The 17,987-nt window shown below is 42.2% G+C and overlaps 1 protein-coding gene across 4 annotated transcripts in view; it reads left to right on the forward strand.

Moving 5' to 3' along the window:
• The window catches only part of XPO4 (exportin 4), a 106,824-nt gene that overhangs the window by 40,747 nt on the left and 48,090 nt on the right, over nt 1–17,987 (forward strand). For all 4 annotated transcript variants that reach the window (XM_057706959.1, XM_057706962.1, XM_057706961.1 and 1 more), the window contains 3 exons: nt 2,592–2,708; nt 3,421–3,574; nt 16,889–17,001. In XM_057706959.1, the coding sequence (XP_057562942.1) occupies nt 2,592–2,708; nt 3,421–3,574; nt 16,889–17,001 (384 nt within the window). The remainder of the gene's footprint in view (nt 1–2,591; nt 2,709–3,420; nt 3,575–16,888; nt 17,002–17,987) is intronic.

The following is a 17,987-nucleotide window of genomic DNA, read 5'->3' on the forward strand; positions in this document are numbered from 1 at the left end:
AGTAACTTCTGGGTGGTTATTTTTGTAGGAGGAAAAAGTTATTTAAAAACAAAATATTCTTATGTTCAACAAGCGAAGTCTGCAATAAGAAGGTGTTTTGTTTTTATTTGTGTATTAAGAATACACTTTCTTTTATGGGTGAATTTGTACTTTTCATGGATGTGAAAGTTTGCAGTTGTGGTGGGATGTCTTCAGTGCTTCGTCTCAAAAGCAGCCCCAGCCCCCTGAGGGCTCCTGGTTTGTCTGCTGAGGCTGGTGGTTAAGGGAGGCTTTGCTTTTAAAACCTCTTTTCCTGAGCAGCGGCCTCAGAACTGTCTCCCCTACTCAGGGCTGCTGCCCCTTCCCTCGGCCCTCTGACCACAAGCACACGCTGGTAATCCTAGGAACTGCTTATTTCACAGAAGAAGAAAGCTTTGTTGCAAGTACATGGTGCTTCCGTCATCAGAGTCGAGTTACTGAAAATTTGAATATGGTCGTAATTTAGAAATACAATGTTTTGTGGTGAATGTAGTTTGGCACTAAAAAACAATTTGTGGCAAGTTGTAAATTACTTGTACACAACTGTTACAGACAAGTTATGTATAAGAACCGTAGGTTTGTGTTTGATGAGCGCTTCTGGGCTCTTTTCAGTTTGCATGTTTTGTGTAAGTTGTGCGTGAATTCTATTTCCAGTAGATTATTATCTCACCAAAGATTCCAAAATTAGTTTCCTTTTATTTATTTTTTTATAGTAAGACACATTTTCTTAAACATTTAGGTACCTATTCATAGTGTTCTGTTCACTGAAGTCTTACTTAGAAAGGGTAGGAGAAAAGCCACAAATGTGGGGAAAATTGTTTTCAGAATCATAGGATCTTGTAACCGATCATGTTAGATCCTTGTAAGTTAACTTTTCCCTTTGAATTTCATTAATTTGAATTTAATACTACCCTCTTTCCCCACCAAAGCCTAGCTATATTTAAAAGCTATATTCATGGTTGATCCCAGTGTTATTTAAATGTATCTGAACCTTTGATTGCCGGCATTTCGATCATTAATCACCATTTTACAAGAGCCATTCTTTAAAATACAGTTTTGTTAACTAAAAAAAAGAAGGTGATCGCCCTTCATGTGTTTCTAAGATCTCTTCCAGCTGTAAGGTGACGTGAGTATGGGATGAACTGTCTCTCTGTACTAGGCTCTTGAATGCTTGGTTTCTCCCCCCTTGTGCCTGGGTCCTTTACGTAAAGGCAGTTGAACTTACTTTTCTTGAAGATTGGGTCAAAGGGGACGTTTTAATGTTGAAACAGATTATCAATGTATTTTGAAGTACAGTTACAAAGTGTGTGTGTGTGTGTGTGTGTGTGTGTGTGTATTTAAGCTAATGTAGCTGTAGTCAGAGGACTTACTGTTGAAGGCTGCCTTATGTACATACTCCCGGATTCCTGAGGGTATTTGCATGTATTTTGTGTTGTTAGGGCTTCCTGGTGTGGAAGAGTCTGAGAAACTGCTTGCATCTCTGGGCTAGTGTGCTATCGTAATTGTTAATTATACATCATACTTAGTTAAGATGAAGAATCAAATAGGCATTTAATTCTTTTTTACATTTTCTTAGAGGAAAATTTTAGACGTATACAAAAGTATACAAATATACTACAGACAGTATATCGGTCACCTGCGTAACCATCATTCATCTTCAACAAGTATCAATTCACGCTACTCTTTAGGAATTGAACTTTATGTGTATTTGCTAAGATGTGCCAGGATGAGCATCTGTAAGGTCAAGGTACTGACACGAGAAGCATTTCTGAGCGAAGATGCTGCAGTTGGTGGGCGGGTAGCGCTGTGCGCAGCTGTTGTGTAAGCTGCATAAATAGTGCCGTCCTGACTTTAATCTTGCGGTTGTTCAGAGGTAGTGTGCATGTTTCTGTGTAGCCCCTGGAAGCTTGCCAGAGTGGTTTGTCTCCCCGCCCCCGCCATGGCACCTTGAGTCGGAACAGTCTGTGAGTGAACAGAAGCGGCGAGGCGATAGGAGGAGCCTGCTGGCTACAGCACCGGAGAAGGAAAACCCTCATTTTCAATTTTAAAAACTTGGGAGTACAACCTGGTTAATATTTTGGAGACTATAAAGTCTGTTTCACTTTTCATCTGTGGGGAATCACGTTTTACAGACATCAGAACGTAGAGGCAGACAGACCTGGGTTCAGATCTCAGCTGGCCTTAACTACTTGCCCTTTGACTGTCACTTCTTTCACATGTAAAACGGGGGTGCGGATTGCCATGTGAATTAGACGAAATAACGTGTTAAATGTTGATCGTCTTAAAACACCATTTATACTCTTTGGTGGAGGAGGAGTAGGCGTGTCCCGAGTTCACATCTCAGATGGGTGTGTGTGCTGGAGCGAGGAGGAGGCGTACTGAACAATTTCAAGGCTGCTGGGAAAGGAGAGCTAATCTTTATCTTGTCATATCTCATTTTCTGACTGGTTGGTATAAGATATGATGGAAGATCTAAAGATGAAAATATTTCATTATGTTTGAACAAATATTGTATTGAAACAAAGCATTGGAGAAATAATGCCTCACAATTATTTGTTATCAAATGATTACAGCAAACTCTGGCCTGTTCTATTCTAACTGCGCTATTGAGTGAATTCTCAAGTTCAAGTAAAACTAGCAACATTGGACTGAGTATGGAATTCCATGGCAACTGCAAAAGAGTTTTTCAGGTACTGGTGTTTTTGTTCTTATGTTTTAATCATTAGATCATTCACTTTTTACTCATTTGTTCCTAATGGAGTGAGAATATTTCTTTTATCCAGTTGAATGATAGCCCGTGCTTGAAGATTTGTGTTGTGATTTCATAGGCTATAGTAAAGCGGTAGGTTTGGTGAACATAGTTGATGATTTAAGATTATTTGTTTAATTCTAGTCTTTAAACAAAACAGAAAGGAAATGCTACTGTTAAGATCCTTAGCTTGTTAATTTTGTTCTTGTTGTGTTTAGATAGAACTAGTTCAATTGGTGGGACTCTGCTGGCCTTAAAAATAGGCCTGGCAGTGTGCCAGAGGGGCTGTGTGTTCAGCGCTGTTGCAGATGGTGTGGGCTCTTTGTTTCGTGTGTATTGTTTGAAGTAAAGTCGTGTGAAGGCACTGGTTTCAGGCCGGGGGGCTCCGCTGGAGCCGTGGTCATCAAGACCTGCTTCTCTAGGGAGTGGCATTCACGTGGCGGTAAATGTATTCCGACCGGCAGCTCTTGAAAGCTCTCTGCGGTATAAGTTATGAGCAGGCCTCAAGATGGAAGATGTCCTTAAAGAAGTAATATTTTCCATTGGAAGTTTTAAGGTTTTTATTTGTTTGTTTTGTTTTATGGTTTTAAAAGGGAATATATTTTGAATAAGCTTTTGATACAAAAATACGTGTGGTTATTAATTTACTGCAGGAAGAAGACCTGCGTCAGATCTTCCTGCTGACGGTGGGAGTTCTGCAGGAATTCAGCAGGCGGGAGCACCTCAGCGCGCAGCTGTCGTCCGTGTTCCAGCGCTACCTGGCCCTCGCCAACCAAGTCCTGAGCTGGAACTTCCTTCCTCCAAACTATATCCTTTAACCACCGAGTGCTTTCTGTGCCGTCATCTTCCTAGATGGACTTAATTATGGCTGAAAGTGCTTTATCACTGCACGTTTATAAAACATGTTTTTGAAAGAAAATAGGAATCTTTTAGAAATGGGATTTTACTTTCTTTTATAATACCACAATAAAGTGGAGTCCTTAGAAAACTTAAAATTTCACTTATCACCTGTAGAAGAAGTTAAATGAAGGGAGCTGTTTGGTGGACTGTGGGTTGCTGCTAACGGGGGAGGAGCACACCTTAGGAAGGAAGGGGAACAGTGGGACGTGCGTTTCATCAAGAAACCAGATCATGTTCTCCTGTAACATGTAATTCCATTCAGATTTTGACTGCCTTTCCTTAAGGCTAGTTTGGAGTTCTCTAATTTGATCTTTGTGGATTACAGCATTGTTTGAGTGTAGATAATTAGGTACTAATATGTTTACTCTTTGAAGAATGTTTGCAATATAAAAATATGAAAATTTCATTTCTCACAAATTATTGGGAAGACATTAAGTTTACATGGGTTGTATTATAGATATAACGTATCTGCTTCTTTATCATTTACTAAAGTGGAGAAATTTGTGTTAGAAAGCAGTTCCTTAGTTCAGAGTTTATGATTTGCTTTTCTAGGACAGGTGCTGCCTTGATTGATTGAAAGCAATGACATATGGCGGGCTGGCTGTACCTATCGCCGCTGAGTCACGCAGATGCAGGCTCACGTTTCAGCTGATCGCAGGCAGATTACTGAACCTCTCTGAGCCTCAGTCTCTCCAGATGGGGACATGGATGGTTGGGAGTTGAGTGAATCAGTACATTGAAAACACACTCAGGAGGTCGCTGCTGTTGGTTGCGCTCTCCGGAGCCCCCCTTGAGTGAGGAAGTTATCAGCTGGCTGGCTGTGCTGTGCGCTCCCTTCTTGATCTGATACACGCCTCATTGTAGAGAAGATTGCAGGAAGTTGGCTTTAACCTGTTCCAGGTGTTGTTCACCAGCCCTGTCACGGAGGACGCGGGTCTGTTCAGGAGACGGGCGGATGGTGAGCGCGCAGGTCACAGGTACCCGGCCATTTCAGAGGTTCGGCGAGTGGAGCGCCGCGCTCACCTGCGCAGGCCCCGGCTCGTTCCCTGGGCTGTGAACTGTGAGGGTTTGAGGCGGCGTGGCCGGGGTGTGACTCCTCTGTGTTCCAGCTGATACATTCACGTCGTAGGGAATGAGCGCTGTGTAGGGTGATGGTCTCTGCCGGGACGCCCGGGTTTGCTTTCTCAGAGGCGGAGCTCATTGCGGGGCAGGGCTCGCGGGGAGGTTAGCCACGCCCCCTTCCACTCTGAGCCCCCTTCCACTCTGGGCCCCATCCTCTTTCTCCTTAGAGTCACTTTTTTTTTAAGCTCTTTATTGGAGTATAATCGCTTTACACTCTTGTACCAGCTTTTGAGGTACACCACAGTGAATCAGCTGTAGTTATACATCTATCCCCACATCCCCTCCCTCCCGCGACTCCCTCCCAACCCTCCCTGTCCTGGCCCTCTAAGGCATCACCCATCATCGAGTTGATCTCCCTTTGTTATGCAGCAGCTTCCCACTAGCTATCTGTTTTGCAGTTGGTAGGCTATATATGTCTATGCTACTCTCTCACTTCCTCCCAGCTTCCCCTTTGCCCCCCACCCTGTGTCCTCAAGTGCGTTCTCTACATCTGCGTCTTTATTCTTGCCCTGTCACTGGGTTCATCAGTACGACTTTTTTAGATTCCATATATATGAGTTAGCATACGGTATTTGTTTTTCTCTTTCTGGCTTACTTCGCTCTGTATGACAGTCTCTAAGTCTATCCACCTCATTACATATAGTTCAGTTTCATTCCTTTTTATGGCTGAGTAATATTCCATTGTATATATGTGCCACATCTTCTCTATCCATTCATCTGTTGATGGGCATTTAGGTTGCTTCCATGTCCTGGCTTAGAGTCACTTTTATTTATATCTTCAGTATATTCCTTTCGGTTGTTAAGAGGCACATATTTTCTTAGTTTGCTTTTAAAAAAATTTCCCCTTTGTGTTTTGCAGTCTAATTTTTGCTCCAGTTTTTGTTGGGGGGAAAAAGATGTTGAAAAACTTCGAGACAGATTTAAAAAGTAACAGGCCATATGGAGCTATCAAAACATTAATTATATATGTGTAAATCAAGGAAAGTTACACTGCATATATTGTAGCCAATTTTACAGTCTCTGTTTTTGGGGAAAATTCAGTTGGCTGAAGAGTGACAGTTTTGTGAAGGGAAGCTGCTCTGGGAGTTTGGAAACAAAGTTTGCTTAAAGATACATACACATAAAATATTTTTACAAAGTGTGTAGATAAAGCTTTGGAAAGCCTGTCATCTACAAATGATAAGCGGGGCCACAGTGTTGCTGAAGGAAAGAGTTCCTGTTTAAAGAAAAGTGAATCCTGCTCTTGACGTAGGGTGTTCCATTTCATGGCTCACAAGTGAGTTTCTTTGTGCCTATATATGTTCCTGCAGCAGCCATTTGTTGGCTAACGGAACTACAGTTAAGCATTCCTTCCTTTAAGTGGATTAGCTTGCGTGTAGGAGTAGGAATATGGCAGTGGAACTAAACTGCGCTATAGTGTCAGGGCTAATTAAGAAAACTAGTTTCAAGGAACCCAATTCTGACATAATTTCTGATTTTGGTGATTACTTGCAGATCTACTATTCAGTAACCTGGGAAGGAGTTGAATAATTATTTAGTTTTATACCTTGAAAAAGGTCTAATGATCACATTTAACTTAGTTAATATATTAAGTTAGTGTCTTTTTAAAATAGGATTTGTCTTTTAGGATAGGCAGAAGCATGGCAAGTATACCTTGTAAAAAATACTGTGTGTTTTGTATCAAGTCTATTTCATCATTTAGAATGGCATGTTAAACGAATCTGTGTTATCAGTATCAATTCCAATTCATAACATTTGTAATCTGTTATCTTTTGCATCTTTTTACTTTGAAGTAACTTTAAGCGTACAGAAATATTACAAGGGTAGTTGAAAGTTGCCATATATGCCCTTTGCCAAGATTCACCAAGTGTTAATATTTTTTCCTATTTATTATTCTTTCTCTCTCTTTACACACACACTCGCACACGTGTTTGTATAACAGTATGTGTCTATTTAAACGCATTTCTTCCTGAATCATTTGAGAGCCTTTGCAGACATTATTCCCATACACTTCTGAGTACTTCACTGTATGTTTTCTTCTGGTCAAGAATTTTCAAATTGCACTGTGGTTCTTACAGGAGAATGTCTTACAAAACTGTAGTATAAGTTTCAAAACCAAGAAATTTAATGTTGACACATTGTTATTGGCTGATCTGCAGTCCATATTCACATTTTGCCAGTTGTCTCAACAGCACCCTTTGTAGCTGTTTTCAGTACTTCGTGTTTAGTTGTCCTAGGTCGATCTGGAACAGCTCCTCAGCTTTTGTCTTTCATGAATTTGACATATTTGATGTGTATAGATCAGTTACTTAAAAAAAATACCCCTCAGTTTGGGTCTGTCGGGTGTTCCCTCATGCTAGTTCGGGCTGTTAACTTTTGTAGGACCGCGGAGTAGTCATTCCTCTGTGTCAGGAGGAGCCTGAGGCAGTTTGTCCCATTTGTCCCAGAGATCACTTTGATCTCTCGGTTAAGGTGGCGTCTGCCAGGTTTTTCCAGTGTAAAGTTGCTGTTTCTTTTTGTAATTAATAAGTGATTTGTGCTGTTATACTTTGTATAAATGTCCTGCTCCTCCTAAAATTTCAACTGTTCTAGCATTCCTTGGTACTCCTGGCCCGAAACAGTTATTACGGTTGTTGGAAGTTGGTGATTTTTCTGATGCCATCATCTCCTCCTGTGTGTGTTTGCCAGCATTCTGCCGTGCAGGAGAGGCTTCCGTGCTTCATCTGTTTATTCCTTTCTATCAGTATCGGCTCAGGGATCTTCTTGGGAACGGACTGTAAGCTGCTGCTTGCGTTGCGTATTTTGCCGCCCACATTGCCCCAGCTTTGGCCCCCGCCAGCTGACTTCCGTGTCCTTTTGGTTTGTCCCACTGTTCTAAGTTTTAACTGAAACAACCTAGGTTTAAATTTTTAGGAATGCATGACTTATTTTAGGTGTTCATGGAAGAGTTCACGCTAATTATTTAAAAGTGTTCTTTTACATGTTTAGAAATTTAAAAATTGAGCTCCCTTAAAGAAAATCTGTTCACGGATCCGCTTTGTCTGTTCCTGTGCTCAGGTAGTGTCTGTTGCAGTGATAATTGGCTATTTTCTTTTTAAAATTATGTATTTATTTATTTATTTGGCTGCATCGGGTCTTAGTTGAGGCACGCAGGTTCTCTAGTTGTGGTGCACCGGCTCTAGAGTGCATGGGCTTAGTTGCTCTGCAGCATGTGGGATCTTAGTTCCCCGACCAGGGATCGAACCCAAGTCCCCTGCATTGGAAGGGGGATTCTTAACCACAGAACCACCAGGGAAGTCTGGCTATTTTCTGTAGCAGCTTTATTGAGGTGTATTTCACATATCATACCGTCTGGCCATTTAAAGGATACAATTCAGTAGTTTTTTGTGCAGCGACCATAAACTTGTACAGCACCACTGTCATTAGTTTTAGACCATTTCTGTCAACCCCAAAAAGAAGCCTTGTAGCTATTAGTGATCATTCCCCAGTTCCCCCAAACTCACCAGCCAAAGGTACCCACTCTCTCCTTTCTGTTCCTGTGCTGGACATTTCACGCCTGTTGAGGCAAATAACATGTGGTCTTTTGTGACTGGCTTCTTGCACTTTGCCTGATGTCTTCAAGATCCACTCATATCGTAGCACACGTCAGCAGCCATTCCTGGTTGGTGCCGCTTGCTAGTAAAAGTAGACCGTATTTTTATTTATTTGTTGATGAGTTGATTGATAGTTGGATGGTTTCAGCTCTTTGGCTGTTATGAGTAATGCTGCCATGAGCATCCATGTGCAGTGCAGGTTTTGTGTGGACTTATGTTTTCATTCCACCTGGGTGTGTACCTAGGAGTGCAAATGCTGGATCGTAAGGAAACCCATTGTTCACCCTTTGAGGAACTGCCAAGCTGTTTTCCAAGGTGGCTGTACTATTTTACGGTCCCATCAGCGTCCTTTGAAGGTTCTGGTTTCTTCATGTCCTGGTCAGCACTTGTTGTCTATGTTTGTTTACAGCTGTCCTGTTCCGTATGGGGTGCTGTCTCATGGGACTGTGATTTGCGTGACCCTCTTGGTCACTGTTTCAAACATCTTTTTTGTGGTTATGGGCCATTTTTGTATCTTCTTTGAAGAAATGTTTATTCATACCCTTTGTTCATTTTTAAATTGGGATATTTGACTATTTAAAATTGAATTGTAACAATTTTTTGTATCTTCAGATAAAAGTCCCTTAGCAGATAAATGATTTTCAAATACTTCCTCCCTGTCTGTGTGTTTTGTTTTTACTTTTTTATGGTGAACTTTGAAGCACGGAAAAGTTTCATTTTTATGATATTTAATTTAGCTCTTTTTTTCTCTTGATGTCCGATCTCAGAAACCATTGCTGGATCCAAGGTCATGAAGGTTTATGCCTGTGTATTTTCAAAGACTGACATATTACATATAGGCTCTTATATTGAGGCCTTTGATCCATTTTGAATAATTTCTCTATATCATGAGAAATACTGATGCAACTTGATTCCGTTGCATGTGAGTATCCAGTTATCCCAGCAGGTCACTGACTGTTGATGAGAAGGAGGAAGAGCTGGTAGAGTAGGAAGCACTTTAGAGAATGTGGTGGTGAATGATTACAACTTTGTTGCCCTGACATCATTTATGGGTTATTTGTCTTTTTAAGATTTATTAGTTGGGGGACTCCCCTGGTGGTCCAGTAGTTAAGACTTTGCCTTCCAATGCAGGGGATGCGGGTTCAGTCCCTGGTTGAGGAACTAAGATCTCACGTGCCTTGCAGCCAAGAAACCAAAACATAAAGCAGAAGCAATATTGTAACAGATTCAATAAAGACTTTTAAGAAAAAAATGGTCCACGTCAAAAAAATCTTTAAAAAAAAGATTTATGAGTTGTAAGAGTTCTTTGTGAATTCTAAATATATAAAACAGATTTCTTAGCAGATGCATGATTTTCAAATATTTTCTCCCGATTGTTGAGTTGTCTTTTTTTAAAAATAATTGTTTGTTTTATAAATTTATTTACTTAATTTATTTATTGGCTGCGTTGGGTCTTTGTTGCTGCACACGGGCTTTCTCTAGTTGCTGCGAGCGGGGGCTACTCTTCATTGTGGTGCATGGGTTCCTCATTGTGGTGGCTTTTCCTGTTGCAGAGCATGGGCTCAAATAGTTGTGGCACGCGGGCTCAATAAGTTGTGGCTCATGGGCTCTAGAGCACAGGCTCAGCCATTGTGGCACACGGGTTTAGTTCCTCCGTGGCATGTGGGATCTTCCGGGAGCAGGGCTTGAACCCATGTACCCTGCATTGGCAGGCGGATTCTCAACCACTGCGCCGCCAGGGAAGCTCCCTTTCTATTGTTTTAAATCTTCAGTTTCTTTCTAAAGATCTTTTCACTGTTTTATAGTTTTCAGATAAGAAATTTGAACTTCTTCTGTTAAATGTATTCTGAGTATTTTATTTTTTAATTTAATTATAAATGGAGTTGATTTTCAAATTATTTTTGTGTTCATTGCTGGTGTATAGAAATACGAATTTTTGTATATTGATCTTGTACCATGTAACGTTGCTGAACCTGTTTATTAGTTCAAATAGTGTTTTTAGTGGATTGTTTTTGGATTTTCTGTGTACGTGTCTTCTGCAGAACACTCCCCACCCCCGCTTTTTTTTTTGGCCGTGCTGTGCAGCGTGTGGGCTCTTATTTCCCCCACCAGCTGTTGAACCCCCACCCCCTGCACTGGAAGCGCAGAGTCTTAACCACTGGACCTCCAGGGAAGTCCCTGCAAGCCATTATTTTTTTTTTTAGAGGATTATTATATGTAGGTTTTAGATGTGTAGTCGGTACTTTATGAAAGCATCCTCCACTCCAGGCCTGGTGGTGCAGAGTCTGTAGCTCCTGCTGGTTGGCGGGTGTTCAGATCGTCTCCTGGTGCAGTGGGCTCGTTGCTCTGACCATTCTGCCCTGGCCTCACTGTCTTGAAAGATCTGAGAGGAAATCCAGTTGCTTTTCATTCTGCTTTAGACTATTATTGTCTAAAGAAAGTGTCCTAGTCCTAGGGTCCTCTCTTACACCACCACCCTCATTTACGCACGCGTGCCTTTCTCTCAGAATGCTCTTTGCGCTCTCTCTGCTGGAGCTGCACCCTCAGGCTGAGTTTCCTTCTGCCCCAGCACCTTTGCACGTGGGGCTTCTCTTGCCTTCTAATTGTGCCTCTGTCGTGCACCCCAGACCAGGTCAGGCTTCCTTTGCTGTGACCTCTGATATGCATGTTACACATACTTTTCTCCCATTCAGCCCACTTTCCATTGTAATTTCTTCTGTTAGCTTGCTCGAGTGGTACCTGTTTACTGCTGGTCCAGAGGCCGTGTTTCGTCCACTGTGCTGTCAGCACCTCGCAGTATCTAGCATGTAGTAATTTAACAGGTGCCTAACAAGTATATATGCTGTGGTGTTGGAGGCAAGGTGACTCAGAAGTAGAATCTCAGCTCTTGGGTGTTTGTTTACGCGTCGCATGCTGTGCGGCCGTTAGCTCACCTAGTGTCCACGAATGCTCAGGAGTTCTGGCAACACTAATCATAAATGACAATATCGTTTTGTAATAAGAATGCTTGGCAGGTATGTTTGGTATGTTGGCTTCAGTAAGAATTCTTTTTTTAGTTTGGTTACACCGCCTTTTATTGGTATTCTATTTTTGTGGATCTGATTTGGTTTTGGTAAAATTTTTTTCAACTCAAGCGCTTGGGGAAAGCTAACTGGATCGTAAAATAGTAACGGGATACAGACGCTTTCACCTAAATTAGGATTTCCAGTAAAGCCACCGTTGCTATTTGGAGGCAAGCCTTTGGAAAACATTCAGGTGAGGTCAGTTCTCCTTTATTTCAAAGGACTTTGGTTACTTGGACTAAGTGCTTTGTGAGACTGGGCCCAGTGGTGTTCTGTGCTATGCCAGAAGTAGCAATTTTTGTTGTTAGAAAAATTAGTAGTTGACAGAGATTAAATACGTAAGAAAAACTGGGCTTGCCCTTCTGAAATTTCATTTTACGAATGAGGTGGGGTAAAAAGAATATGGGAAGATGGGGACAGTAAAGGGTTACTTTTGTAAAATGTCCATTGTTGCTACAAGATCCTCCTATATTGTAAGGTACTTATAAGAATAGGCAGCAGAGATTTTCAGACTTCCCATGTTGCTTCAGGAAAGTTGGTAGCTATTGTGTGAGTCCTTTGTTATTTTGCTGTCGGTCACCACCACAAGATGATACAAAAGGTGTTGGTAGGTGAACAAGACCTCATTTGCATGTGGAAGGGCCAGTGTGTTTCCAAAGGTGACCTCCCCCCTTAGTTAAGAGCATGTACTTGTGGGTCACACTGTGTGGTTGAGACAGAAGACTTAGTGGGTTTATCCAGCGACAGTCGTGGCTGGTGTGGCTGAGCTCTGTCCTCCTGGCCCCTCGTGTGTGTGCGGCTCTGGCTGGTGGTTCCAGGGCAGGGCAGGTGCTGCGTGTCTGTGCCTGTGATTTCTCGGGAGCGGGTGAGCTTCCCTGGCAGAGAGCTTTAGAGCTCAGTGGGGTGGCCGTGGGAGAAGGGCCAGGAGACGGAGAGTTAATTCTTCACTGTGTGAGCGCCAATGAGTTGACTTCCAGCTGTGACCGATGTCCAGGGGACGGAGAGTGCAGAGCTCAGAAGACGGGCTGGGTTTTTAGACTTCAGAATTGCGGCCTTGCTCAGAGAGGGGCTTTTACTGTGTCCAGTGACTGGAGAGCCCTTGTGCTGTAGCTCCTGGTTCTCGAAGCTGGTGAAAACACGGGAAGGTGCAGTGACATTGGTGTGCTGACAGGTTTTTAAAAAGACGTGAGGTTATTAAAGGCTGGAGGCAGCTGTCACATGGGTTGGATTTTATTTGATCACAGATGAATGATTCTGACACAAAATATAAATTACCTTAGTTGAGTATTTATTTTAGAAAAATATATAAAGCCATAGCCCCCGAAAATTCTTGGTTTAAAATCTGATGTGAATTTCGGTAAATGACTGCTATTTAATGGTATCAATTGGGTGTGACTTGTGTGTCTCCTGAAATCTGACAGGCGTGTAATAAATGATCAATTAGTAAATAACACTTCATTGTCAAACTTCTCTTTTATTGGTGATATATTTGCATAAAAAAGGTAAATCCATATAACGTTGATATTATTATGGTTGTTAAAGTTGTGCTGTAAATTGAAACTTTTGCAGCTTTTTAATAGGAACCTGTTGTTTTATTAAAACTGTTAGAGACTATTGCTTTGTATAACAGTTTTTTTGGGAAAAGGTATGTTTGGATATCAGGAAAAGAGAAACATGATTAACATTTGTATATGATAGTCTAGGCTTGGAGAGAATTATAGGTTATTAAACAAGAACTTGAGAAAAGTAACAATTTTTGGAATCATGGAGAGAAGGGGTGTGATGGTCACAGTCAGAAGAGAGTAAAGGAAGACACAGAACTAGAAAAGGAGGAAATACTGCTTTATTTACACTTTAAATTGTTGAAAAAATATTGTGTTAAGAGGAGAAGTGCTAGGTTTCTGAATTTCGGGGATGTCTCCTTTTGTTCTTAAAGTAGCCTACGTTAAGAACTTTCTGGGGAGAAGTATTTTGGGGTCACTTATACGTAGATACAGAAGTAATTAGTTGGTGATGCCACATTAAAAGTTGAATTACCCTGATTCTCTGCATTATTTTGAATGTGCAGATATGGTCTGTTCACACTGTGATATGCTTCTAACTACCTTTTTAACTGAAAAGCAGTGTGTGCACTTTCTTAGTAACAGTGTTGTGGGCGCACAGAGGGGCCCTTATTCTCTCTTCTTTGCAGGCAGCAGCTTCAGCAGTTTCACTGTGCAGGGTGCTGACCAAAACATGTACTTCTTGTTAGAAGAGCATTGCTCTTAAAAATTTGTTCCATTCATGACTATACTGTTTTTTGTTGTTTTTATGTTTAAGTTTGTATTAAAATGCTTTTGAGGGTAATTACATTTCTTTCAGCAGGGGAGAGGTTATTTATAAGTCATGTGATTGTGTCTTCTACACACTGGAGCGTGCGTTCATTCTCACTGTGGACAGCTGGTATTGGGCGGTGGCGCTAGGCTGGCGGGTAAGAGAGGAGGTGGGTCCGTCTGCAGTGTTGTGGAGTAACTCTTCAAAGGACAGTTAGCGTAACCTCTTGGCGAGGTGTGTTACCAACGAGCTTTCTTAGTAGAAGGCAGACGTCATGTCAGAGGTGAAGATCCTTTCCAGGTTTGGAGTTAAGAACAAAACTCATGTGGAACTTTAAAATCATTATTGGGGAAAAGTATTTTCCGATAGTGTCAGATATTAAAGTCTCAGATCTCCTTGTGCTGTGGGCAACATGTGAGGAATGACGATTCTCAAGCCAGGCTGGTCCTCAGCTTTTTAAGGACATTTGGCCATGCAGAGTGGGCACTGAGAACAGTGTGTTTAAAACGGGCCAAGATCAAGAGAAGCTAACATCAGGATTTTTTAAAAAAATAAAGGATTTGAGGATTATTTTGCACCTGATGTTTAGGTGAGCAGTTGCATTTAATTCCATTTCATACCTGGAAAACACCCTGTCTCAAACTTACGTCTGTTTCCTCTTAACACAAGTGGCTGGTGTCTACAAGCATTTATGGAGTGCACTTTTTGTAACTGAATGAAAGATAGGAAAGAATTGCGCAAGTATCTTGGTCTGGGTCTCGTTTCCCTCTGTTATATTTGTTCATCTTTGACATTATTATCTCGAGCTCACTGAAGGAGCGGGGTGAACCCCTTGGTGTGTTGTAGCTGGCGGGCTTGGTCAGATGCGGCGCTCTTCACTCACCTGAAGTGAGCTTTTCCATGTTTCCAAGACTAGCAGAGTCCGTAAACGCCGCTCTTGGCTTCCTCCCCCAGCACCGCTCCGCTGCCTTCGCCGCTCCTCACCTGAGAACCGCGTGCACGCGCTCTGCGCCGGGGGGCTGTGTGAACGAGACCTGGGGCAGGTGGCCTGAGTGTGTGTGACACCTTAGTGCATCTGCCGCACATCCCACCTAGTGTAAAAATAAAATCATGACACCTTTAGTGAGCGTATGAAGTATTAAGAAGTTCTGTTATTTTCCTCATGGAAAGTGTCTAGTGATTGTACACATATATTTTGTTTGTCAGATTTGGGTATCTAATAAACAGTTTATTACCATGTTAATGTCAGATTGCGAGCCCGCGCACCGCAACCAAGAGCAGCCGCCATTCTCCGCAACTAGAGAGAGCCCTCGCGCAGCCGTGAAGACCCGATGCAGCCATCAATAAATAATAAATCTTTAAAAAAAAAAAAAGTGAAGGGAATTAATCTGGAGATGAATAAGTATTTTTATGACGTACAGGAGCTTTGTGGCCTTACTCAGGTGTTTTCTTTCATATGCTTGAGTCTCCTGGTTCCATGCCCAACCTTTTATTGTGAAAAATTCCAAAGATGCACAGAAATAGAACACCCAGCTTCAGCTGCTGTCAGTTTTATTTCCTCTCTGCTCTTCCACCCCCAGATTATCGCGAAGCACATCCCAGACATCAGATCATTTCACCCACACATATTTCAGTTTGTTTTTCTAAACGATAATCAAGGCCCCGTTTTTAGACAGCACAGGGACAGACCTGGTGTTGAGTCATTGTGTCTCTTCTGGGTGAGTGCTCAGTGCTAACAGCCTCCCCCCAGGTGGGCGCCTCGTGAGGAGCCGGGGTCATGCTGGAAGCTACGCACGGCGCCCTGCACATCCCGCGTCGGGAGGCCCCGGGCTGCTGGGGGGCCGAGTCCGCCAGCTCCTTTCTTTGGGCCCCGACTCCCTGCACTCCACAGGGGGCCCGGCGGAGGAATAGAAAAGCCAGATGTAAATGAACCTGGTTTGAGTTTCACTTTCACTCAGCAATTAAGTGGACTCAGAACGTTTCTGGAGTGATTTTTCAGAAACAAGCAATGGCCTCTTTACTGAAACAGCTCTCGGTGCCCCTCCTTGTTCTTCAGACACAAAATAATATTAGAAATTTTAAAAGGGGGTTAACAAAGGCAAAAATCTTTCAAAAAAATTTCCAGAGCTTTACCTTTAATTTTCTCTATTCATGATTTGGGCTTTAATGGACATACAGCACTTGAACCTATATCTAATTTCGCAAACTATGGTTTTGAATAACTGTTGCTGAAATTTCTCATTGGGTGATGAGAATGTGGTCTAGCTGCTGCATTTCTGTTGGACATTTGATGAGCGCGGAAGGGGCGTAACGCCATCTCTGTGCCCAGAAAGCGCTCTCCTCTCTTCAGACCTCGGTCACGGTGTCGGCATCTCTGGGCCCGTTCTGTTCACGGATGCCGGCAGGTGTATCGTGGCTCCTCCGTGTGGCAGGGGTGGTGTTCGCTTTGAAGCAGCTAGACAGTGAACACCTGAATATCATAAACGTTGGGTTTTAGTCTGGGATAGAGTTGTATGTAAACTGATAATTTCTTTGTGTGGCGTTGGATTCTCTGATGTGTGGAAGTTCTTCAGTGGGATGTATATTTGCTCTTCCTGTTCTCTTTTTTGTTTCCCAGAAAACATATTTCTTTTGTGAAAATGCTATTTTTGTTCTCTTTTTTGTTTCCCAGAAAACATATTTCTTTTGTGAAAATGCTATTTTTTCCAAGCAGACTATATGAGACTCACATTTTGTGTAAGTGGTTTTAGCTGCTGCTCGATATTTGGGGAAATGATGGGATCAACATGTGGAAATTGATTCTTCTTTTTTCGCATGTATCGTGGCATCTGTTTGTGTTACTGTTTTTCCCTCTGTTGCCACCACTCGATCGCCTAAGCTCAGAGTTTATGTGTCCCCACAGCAGGACATGTAATTGTAATGAAACTGTTATCTACATTCCTGTAGCATTCTTGTTTTCAGCACTTAATACCTTTTATTCCTTCACTTCAGGCATGAATTATGTAGCATATGTGAAGAGGCTTAAACTGTTTCCATTACATTCTTGCTGGATGGCTTCGTTATATTTAGGATATACTTACATTTTAGACAAAGTAGGAATGTTATTGTGGTTGACCTTGACCCCACATAACTGGGCAGACATTATATAGCCATGTTTGAGTCCTCACAAAATGTGCTCCTGAAGCCAACGGAGTCCTGGCGGGAGGCCCTCCTGGACAGCAGGGTCATGGAGCTGTTCTTCACCGTAAGTCCTGCTCGCCCCTTGTGAGATCACGGAGAAATGCCACGGGAAGAATGTGTGCTTTTGTATTTTTCTTAAGTAAAACAAGACAGTTTGCTTTTCTGCTCCAAAGCCTTCTCTTCTGATTAGTATATATGCTTAAACAAAGGTTATATAGAAATGTCTTTGCTGATTTGTAAAAATGTTATATAATTATGAAGGGTTTAATGTTATAGGGGTCAAGCTTTTTGGTGTCAGGACCTCTTTATACTTAAAAATCATCGAGGACCCCAAAGAGCTTTTGTTTATGTGGGTCATAGCTATTCGTATTTACCATATTAAAAATTCAAACAGAGCTTTAAAAAATAATTTAATAATTCACTTAAAAATAGCAATATGAAACCACTACATACTAGCATAAATAGCATTTCATTGAACAAACAGCTATATTTTTGAAAACAAACAAACAAACAAAAAGTTGAGTGAGAAGAGCGGCATTGTTGACGTGTTTGCAGACCTCTCTGGTGTCTGGCATCGTGGAAGACAGCCCGGCTCCCACATGTGCTCCTGTGTTCAGCTGGTGGCAGTGTTACAGTCACGTAGAACGTGTGTGTGTGTGACGGTGGGAATGGAAGAGGCAGACACTGCCTTCGTGGTACTATGAGGGTCGTCTTGACCTTACAGACAGCCTGAGGGTCTTAGGAGTCTTTGGGGATCCCTGGGCCACACTTGGAGAAGTGCCGTTCTAAAGCAGTGCACGTTGTGTGCGAATCAGCGCCATGGGTTGTTAGTGTTGTTGAGTAGCAGTTTATTTCAGCTGTCACTTTAACAAGTCCTGTTTACTGTTTGCTAAACATCAAGAAGTTAGGAATGTGTTCCCATGTTTGTCCAAGAGGGCCCCCGATGTAATAGTCAGAAGCTGGGGAAAGGATGGAAAATGTACGTGTGTGTGTGGTGTGTGTGTGTGTGGTGTGTGTGTGTGTGTGTGTGTGTTGGGTGCTGGTTTGCAG

This window comes from Hippopotamus amphibius, chromosome 14, assembly GCF_030028045.1.
Source record: "Hippopotamus amphibius kiboko isolate mHipAmp2 chromosome 14, mHipAmp2.hap2, whole genome shotgun sequence".
In the NCBI taxonomy this organism is placed as follows: Eukaryota; Metazoa; Chordata; class Mammalia; order Artiodactyla; family Hippopotamidae; genus Hippopotamus; species Hippopotamus amphibius.